General features: G+C 34.4%; 1 protein-coding gene across 1 annotated transcript; it reads left to right on the top strand.

Moving 5' to 3' along the window:
* Window positions 1-290: 290 nt before the first annotated feature.
* LOC125829685 (alpha-1,4 glucan phosphorylase L-2 isozyme, chloroplastic/amyloplastic) lies at window positions 291-6,462 on the top strand. The gene is made up of 14 exons (XM_049508870.1): window positions 291-574; window positions 1,405-1,637; window positions 1,731-1,832; window positions 2,170-2,346; window positions 2,471-2,746; window positions 3,090-3,361; window positions 3,546-3,663; window positions 3,807-4,238; window positions 4,340-4,492; window positions 4,663-5,028; window positions 5,158-5,234; window positions 5,332-5,518; window positions 5,840-6,040; window positions 6,198-6,462. Exons 1-14 carry the CDS (start codon window positions 370-372, stop codon window positions 6,312-6,314), a joined length of 2,916 nt encoding a protein of 971 aa, XP_049364827.1. The 5' UTR covers window positions 291-369; the 3' UTR covers window positions 6,315-6,462.
* Window positions 6,463-8,712: the final 2,250 nt, after the last annotated feature.

Raw genomic sequence — 8,712 nt, 5'->3', positions numbered from 1 at the left:
GAAAATTTTAAAAATAAATAAAAAATTTGAACAAAAGTTACTGAGTTCAATCGAATCCATTACAATTGTTGAACTCAAACCACCATATAGCTAAGCTACTAAGATTGCGGAAATTACACAAAAAAATTCTTAACTCCCAAAAAGTGGAAGAAAAAAATATCTACATGTCCAATTAACCTGAATGCTACTAGCCACACAATCCCAAAAATATCAAAATCAAAAGGCTTTTATACTATAGTACATGTTTTGTTTAAAAAAAACACAACAAATCACATGTTGCTCCACTCATTTTTCAACATGCACAACAATTATTTTGATTAAATTTTGTATCTAAAAATTTAGCATTTTGAAATTCAGTTCAGAGACATCATGGCAACTTTTGCTGTCTCTGGATTGAACTCAATTTCAAGTATTTCTAGTTTTAATAACAATTTCAGAAGCAAAAACTCAAACATTTTGTTGAGTAGAAGGAGGATTTTATTGTTCAGTTTTATAAGAAGAAGAAGAAGTTTCTCTGTTAGCAATGTTGCTAGTGATCAAAAGCAGAAGTCTAAGGATTCTTCCTCTGATGAAGGTACTTGAAATAATTTTCCGTTCAATTTATTTGTCTGGTTTTAACTTGACACGGAGTTAAAAAAAGTAAAGACCTGTTGTGGTATGAAATCGAAGATATGTTGAATGTACTAAAATGTTCTTTAATCTTGTGGTGTTAAACGTACTAGGTGAAAAGTTAAAAAATTAAAGAGTTGTCATAAAAGGGGTGAGGCATTATTTTTGAAATAGACTAGAAATGAAAGTAAGATAAACAAATTGAATGGAGAGAGTGTTATAGTTTTGAACTTTTGGGTTCGTGTGTGTTAGAGTCTCACATTGGTTAAGGAAATGAGTTGATTCCTATACGGTATTAGCAATGCTCACCTCGTTAACTAGTTTTTGAGATTGACTTAGGTCCTAGGTCTACTAATTTGTTTAACATGGTATTAGAAAGACAACGACAACATAGCCAGTGTAATCCCACAGTGGGATCTGAGTGAGGGATGTTGTGTACGTAGACCTTACTTCTATCCTGTGAAGGTAGATAAAGCGTTTCTGATAGACCCTAGGCTCAAGACACATTTCTGTTTTTGGATAATTAGTATTGAGACCTTACGTTATATTATCCATGCTCCAGATGTTCAGCCTTGGACGTGCCAGGGTGTTAGAGTCGTGCATTGGTGGAGGGAATAAGTTGTGTTTGTTTATAGAGGTGTAATTTGAAAATTTCGTATATAGTGGAGTTCTCACTCCTTAACGACTATTAACATAGCGGAAGTAGAGAAGCAACATACATTATTTGGACCCTTTGTTGATTGGAGATCAGCAATTCCAATTGGACTTATAAATGTTTGTTTTTGGTATTTTCAGGATTTACATTAGATGTTTTTCAGCCGGACTCCACGTCTGTTTTGTCAAGTATAAAGTATCACGCAGAGTTCACGCCATCATTTTCTCCTGGGAAGTTTGAACTTCCCAAGGCATACTATGCAACTGCAGAGAGTGTTCGAGATACGCTCATTATAAATTGGAATGCCACATACGAATTCTATGAAAAGATGAATGTAAAGCAGGCATATTACTTGTCTATGGAATTTCTTCAGGTTAGATTACCTAGGCTTCCCCCTTATTTCGAGTATAACTACAGACGCCACTCGTTGGAGTGAGTTGCTTTAATATGCTTTTGGTGCTTGCAGGGAAGAGCTTTACTCAATGCTATTGGTAACTTGGGGCTAACCGGACCTTATGCAGATGCTTTAACTAAGCTCGGATACAGTTTAGAGGATGTAGCCAGGCAGGTCAGGTTTCTGTAGGAACTTACTTATTTCTGTTGACGGTTAGCCACTCGAAGTAGTTTTTGTTCAATTGAGTCTTTGTCTTGCCTTGTTTGACTATTACTAACACTGAAACTCTGCTCTAAAATGAGAAATGTTGAAGGCGACTAGCTACCGTTTCTAGATTGCACAAGTTCTTGATTGATATGCTTTTCCAAAATGATTTAATAACACGTCAACGTAGTCAAACTATCCCACTCTCATCACCACTGTTCTAACATTGTGATATATGTCAATTGATTTCACTCGGGATAGTAGTCTACTGTAATTAGCTTAAGCTGTTTACTGTAATGACTGACAGGAACCGGATGCAGCTTTAGGTAATGGAGGTTTAGGAAGACTTGCTTCTTGCTTTCTGGACTCAATGGCGACGCTAAACTACCCTGCATGGGGCTATGGACTTAGATACCAATATGGCCTTTTCAAACAGCTTATTACAAAAGATGGCCAGGAGGAAGTTGCTGAAAATTGGCTCGAGGTACGATATGTTGTTAAGATTGTTGGAGGACCTTGATACTACTGACTGCACGTTTTCGAATATTGCAGTAGATTTTTTATGTCATTTGCTATGCTCCAAAGTAATAGGACTATTATTTTCTCAGATGGGAAATCCATGGGAAATTGTCAGGAATGATATTTCGTATCCCGTAAAATTCTATGGGAAGGTCATTGAAGGAGCTGATGGGAGGAAGGAATGGGCTGGCGGAGAAGATATAACTGCTGTTGCCTATGATGTCCCAATACCAGGATATAAAACAAAAACAACGATCAACCTTCGATTGTGGTCAACAAAGCTAGCTGCAGAAGCTTTTGATTTACATGCTTTTAACAACGGAGACCATGCCAAAGCATATGAGGCCCAGAAAAAGGCTGAAAAAGTGTACTTACTTCTTTAGCTTAATTGAGAAACTATAACATACTTCCTCCATTTCAATTTGTTTGTCGTACTTTCCTTTTTAGTTTGTTTAAAAAAGAATGCCTCTTTCCTTTTTTTGAAAACTCGTTGATTCTAACTTTCCACATGACATGTTTAAAATCACAAGATTCAAAAGTCTTCTTTACTTTTCTTTAACTCCATGCCAAGGCAAAACGGGACAAACAAATTGAAACGGAGCAAGTACTATTCCAAAGCATGAATGCTGCGGAATTACTGCAAGATTCCGGTTATTCACCACAAGAAGAGGATCCCCTAAAATTGTGTCTTGTTGTATTTTGGATCAGATTTGCTATGTCTTATATCCAGGTGACGAGTCGCTTGAAGGAAAGACGCTTAGGTTAAAGCAGCAATACACACTATGTTCTGCTTCTCTTCAGGACATTATTGCACGGTTCGAGAAGAGATCAGGGAATGCAGTGAACTGGGATCAGTTCCCCGAAAAGGTTGCAGTACAGATGAATGATACTCATCCAACACTTTGCATACCAGAACTTTTAAGGATATTGATGGATGTTAAAGGTTTGAGCTGGAAGCAGGCATGGGAAATTACTCAAAGGTTCTTTCTTCCGTTATTGCATCCGATAAATGTCTAATTTTTCTAGCTAGTAGCTTTAAGATACGAGCGTAGATGATTCTTCCCCTTGCTTATTCATGTAAATTCAGTAGCTCTACTCATGTGACATTGTTTATTCATGTAAATTCAGTAGCTATACTTCTGTGACACTGTTATGTCTTGGCAGAACGGTCGCATACACTAACCACACTGTTCTACCTGAGGCTCTTGAGAAATGGAGCTTCACACTTCTTGGTGAACTGCTTCCTCGGCACGTGGAGATCATAGCAATGATAGATGAGGAGGTGAAAATTGAAACTCCATTTCAGTTCTAGGATTAAGTTGAGATTTTACATTTTGAACCTCTTGAGGTCGAATTTGTTGCAGCTCGACATATTACTTTTGCTTCATTCTTTCTGAGAACTACTTCATGTGGATGCTTTTGCAGCTCTTGCATACTATACTTGCTGAATATGGTACTGAAGATCTTGACTTGTTGCAAGAAAAGCTAAACCAAATGAGGATTCTGGATAATGTTGAAATACCAAGTTCTGTTTTGGAGTTGCTTATAAAAGCCGAAGAAAGTGCTGCTGATGTCGAAAAGGCAGCAGATGAAGAACAAGAAGAAGAAGGTAAGGATGACAGTAAAGATGAGGCTGTAAAGGCAGAAACTACGAACGAAGAGGAGGAAACTGAGGTTAAGAAGGTTGAGGTGGAGGATAGTCAAGCAAAAATAAAACGTATATTCGGGCCACATCCAAATAAACCACAGGTGGTTCACATGGCAAATCTATGTGTAGTTAGCGGGCATGCAGTTAACGGTGTTGCTGAGATTCATAGTGAAATAGTTAAAGATGAAGTTTTCAATGAATTTTACAAGGTACGATGATTATCACACGGCTAGAAGTGGCAATATCATTTTCAGTTCTCCTCTTTCAATGTTGTTGTTTTGATTGATCAAAACTCTTTGTTCATCGACAGTTATGGCCAGAGAAATTCCAAAACAAGACAAATGGTGTGACACCAAGAAGATGGCTAAGTTTCTGTAATCCAGAGTTGAGTGAAACTATAACAAAGTGGACAGGATCTGATGATTGGTTAGTAAACACTGAAAAATTGGCAGAGCTTCGAAAGGTAAACGAGTTGTATCTGACTTGTGATCTTATTGATTCCTAAACCGTCGTCAACAGCTTTCTTAAACGGATTATTTCCTTTAGTCCTTCTATGTGGAAAGAGATCTTTAGGAACATCATAAGAACATGTGAAATGTATGTACTAACTTCATGCATTTAACTGTCAAACAGTTTGCTGATAACGAAGAACTCCAGTCTGAGTGGAGGAAGGCAAAAGGAAATAACAAAATGAAGATTGTCTCTCTCATTAAAGAAAAAACAGGATACGTGGTCAGTCCCGATGCAATGTTTGATGTTCAGATCAAGCGCATCCATGAGTATAAAAGGCAGCTATTAAATATATTTGGAATCGTTTATCGCTATAAGAAGATGAAAGAAATGAGCCCTGATGAACGAAAAGAAAAGTTTGTCCCTCGAGTTTGCATATTTGGAGGAAAAGCATTTGCTACATATATTCAGGCCAAGAGAATTGTAAAATTTATCACTGATGTAGGGGCAACAGTCAACCATGATCCCGAGATTGGTGATCTTTTGAAGGTATGATTAGGACGAGTCAAAAACAATATATGCTTAAAGATTTTCGAAGATGTTAATAACCTCTGGTTATACCTGTTATAAGTCCAAGATGGTGCAATAGATTTGAAAATTTATCGGTTTGCATTTCAGGTTGTATTTGTTCCTGATTACAATGTCAGTGTAGCAGAAGTGCTAATTCCTGGTAGTGAGTTGTCCCAGCATATTAGGTACTTCATTTCATTAGTCTTTGCATAACTTCACAAATTTCTATTGAGCAAATATGTCGTATACCTGTCTGATATATCGATATTGTTTCAATATTAGTACTGCTGGTATGGAGGCTAGTGGAACCAGCAACATGAAATTTTCAATGAATGGCTGCCTCCTCATCGGGACGTTAGATGGTGCCAATGTTGAGATAAGAGAGGAAGTTGGAGAGGACAATTTCTTTCTTTTCGGAGCTCAGGCTCATGAAATTGCTGGCCTACGAAAGGAAAGAGCCGAGGGAAAGGTAAGATTAATCACAAAAGCATAAATTTTCATTCTTTATCATACAATTTACATTGCACAAGCACAAGCTCATAACAAAACTACTCCCTCCATTTCAATCTATATGCCTGGTTTTGACTTGACACAAAGTTTAAGACAGTAAAAGAAGACTCTTGAATTTTGTCGTCTTATATAGTTATATTAAAGATATATAGAATGAAGGTGCAAAAAAGGAAAGAGGCATCATTTTGGAACGGACTATAAAGGGAAGTAAGACAAACAAATTGTAGTTGTATCATCCTTATCAATGAAATGCATCTTACCTTATCTGTTCTTCACGTAGTTTGTCCCGGACCTAAGATTTGAAGAAGTAAAGGCGTTCATTAGGACAGGCGTCTTTGGCACCTACAACTATGAGGAACTCATGGGATCCTTGGAAGGAAACGAAGGCTATGGTCGTGCTGACTATTTTCTTGTAGGAAAGGATTTCCCCGATTATATAGAGTGCCAAGATAAAGTTGATGAAGCATATCGAGACCAGAAGGTATACTTCTCATTGCACGATCTGTCTAACCATATCTTTCTCTGTTTCATATTACTCGCACACAACATTAGGCCAAGCAAACTTATTACTCATATTAGTACTTAGTATCCTTTTCGTGTAGCGTTTCTAAAACATCTTATCGTTGAAATGAATGCAGAAATGGACCAAAATGTCGATCTTAAACACAGCTGGATCGTTCAAATTTAGCAGTGATCGAACAATTCATCAATATGCAAGAGATATATGGAGAATTGAACCTGTTGAATTACCTTAAATGTTAGCCAGTTAAAGGATGAAGCCAATTTTTTTCCCCTGAGGTTCTCCCATACTGTTTATTAGTACATATTGTCAATTGTTGCTACTGAAATGATAGAAGTTTTGAATATTTACTGTCAATAAAATACAGTTGATTCCATTTAAAAGTAATGTGGTTTGTTTTGAACAACAACATACTTGTAATTCCATAGGTGGAGTCTGGAAAGGATAGAGTGTATGTACACAAACAGCTTTATTCTTATCTCGTGGAGGTAGAAAGACCCTCGGCTCGAGTAACACTAATCAAAGCAGTTTAAAAACGAAAAATACAAAAGTAAACAGGACATAGGAAATAATAGGAAAAACATTACGTATCATCAAACAAACAAGGAACAATAACAATAGTCAAATAGTGCAATAAACAAAGTACATGAAGTAACATAAATCGTAGGATAAGAAATTACGAAAAATAGTGATAATACTATTTGTTTGAACCAGTTTGTATTTCCTTGTTAAAAAACAAACATGTATAGGTATGTATATTATGTATATTGTATATATCAATTATACACAATCTATACACTTTATACATATTCAGTGTGAAGTCGTTGAGAACGATTATAATCCATTACAATGTATGAAACTTGAGTTCACGTCAATATTGAAATGTGCTAATATGAAGTTTATATAATCTTGAACTCTTTCACTCCATTCCAAAAACTAATTATTGAGATGTGAGAATTCAAAATTATATATTTCAAGAATCGCACTCACATTAAATTTTAATGAATAATTATTAAGATGAATTATTAAATCTTAAACATGGGACCATATGGGGACTGTATTTTTGTAAAAGCTTGTTCAAATCAATAACACGTAAATTATATCACATCAAGATTTTAAATTGTATATTTTGAAAAGACTTGCATTTAATTTTTTTTTTGAATAATTTAATATTATAATAATTATTTATGCTGACAATTATATATAAAATTTAAACTTATTCATGCATTTGAATTTCCACTAGACACGCATAAAAGTGGAATCATGGAAAATTCACACTTTCGGGTGTGTGGAAATTTGTACCAAAAAAGATGTCAAAAAGCCAAATGGGAATTATTAATAAAAGTCTTTTAATTACTCATTTCTTGTCTATTAAGTCAAGTGAAATAAAAATGTACAAAAAAGAACTCCAACTTAGTTAATTTTTCCGTTTTATATTACTTGATCCTCATATTAAAAATAGTTATTTCTTATTTTTTATCCTTAGTACTAAATAACTATATAAAAAAGTAATAGCCAAATTTAGGGTTTCGAAACATTATTAATAATTAGTTAGAGCTTTCTTAAGAGATATTGTGTTAGCCAAGCCAAGTCAACAAATGTCAAATAATATGAAACAGACAATACAGTTAATTTTTACCCTACTAACATAACTTAATAAGTTAATTTTCTTCATTCAAGCCTTTAATTATATCATTTTTCATTGTCAAAACTAAAAAATTGTCGAAGAAAATGACTAGCAAGTTGCAAAAATCTAGATTATAGGTAGTCATTTTCAAGATTTAATGTTGACTAAGACCTTGGTGAGGTTCAATTAAAGGTTCATTAACAATTTTGAGCCATAACATTGGTTGACTACAGAAAAGGACAATATTGAACCAATCAATGACCATCTAGTTGAAGAAGAAAAAAGGTGAAAAAGATAGTATACATTATTTATAATCCAACCAAACACATGTAAAACAAATGACAATAGCAAGTCAACTACAAAAAAAAGGAAACAAAATATAATGTTCATAATAATGAAATTTGTTTTTGTCATAGGCTAGAAGACCCTCTTTTGAGCAACTAGCTAGTGTCATTTTTTTCATTCGATATTTGATATAAGTATTAGAGCTTAATTAAGTTTGAATTGCATACCTCAAGGTTTATTATTTTAAGGCGATACTTCAAATAGTATTTTTTTTCATTTCTGAGAGCGTGAATCTGAAACCTCTTATTATAAGGATGAAAAAAAATCTCAACAACTATATATCTCACCACAACTCATGTCATCAATTAGTGTAATGCCTATGTAGTGTATATATATATTATGTGTGTGTTACGATTTTTTTGGTTTTATAACTTGTTTACGAGAAATTTTTGATTTTATATAAATTTTACTAATACATTAGACATATGAAAATAACGTTTTCTTTTATTCAAATTTCAAGAGGGCAAGAATTTTATTTTCGGAAAGAATAAAGAAAAAAAAAGCTGTTGACATGTGGTCCATCAATAATACTCTTATTTTCTAGGTTGATCCCCCTATTGATTTGAATAATAGATGATGATCTTATCTTATTTTTATTTATGCTGAAAATTGTAGGAAAAATTACGTGTAAAAGTAAATATATACTAGTTAATTAATTAAT

This window comes from Solanum verrucosum, unplaced genomic scaffold, assembly GCF_900185275.1.
Source record: "Solanum verrucosum unplaced genomic scaffold, falcon-dt-bn FXZP01000008.1, whole genome shotgun sequence".
Classification (NCBI taxonomy): Eukaryota; Viridiplantae; Streptophyta; class Magnoliopsida; order Solanales; family Solanaceae; genus Solanum; species Solanum verrucosum.
The sequence above is the reverse complement of the archived record's forward strand: the minus strand, read 5'-3'. Positions and strand labels throughout refer to the sequence as shown.

What these genes read in the sequence shown, in the direction of transcription:
- LOC125829685 (XM_049508870.1), top strand. Translation starts at nt 370, where the DNA reads ATGGCAACTTTTGCTGTCTCTGGATTGAACTCAATTTCAAGTATTTCT. An exon ending in TAGAGGATGTAGCCAGGCAG is followed by an intron (nt 1,833 to 2,169) that starts GTCAGGTTTCTG and finishes AATGACTGACAG; the next exon opens with GAACCGGATGCAGCTTTAGG. An exon ending in GAGTTGTCCCAGCATATTAG is followed by an intron (nt 5,235 to 5,331) that starts GTACTTCATTTC and finishes TTTCAATATTAG; the next exon opens with TACTGCTGGTATGGAGGCTA.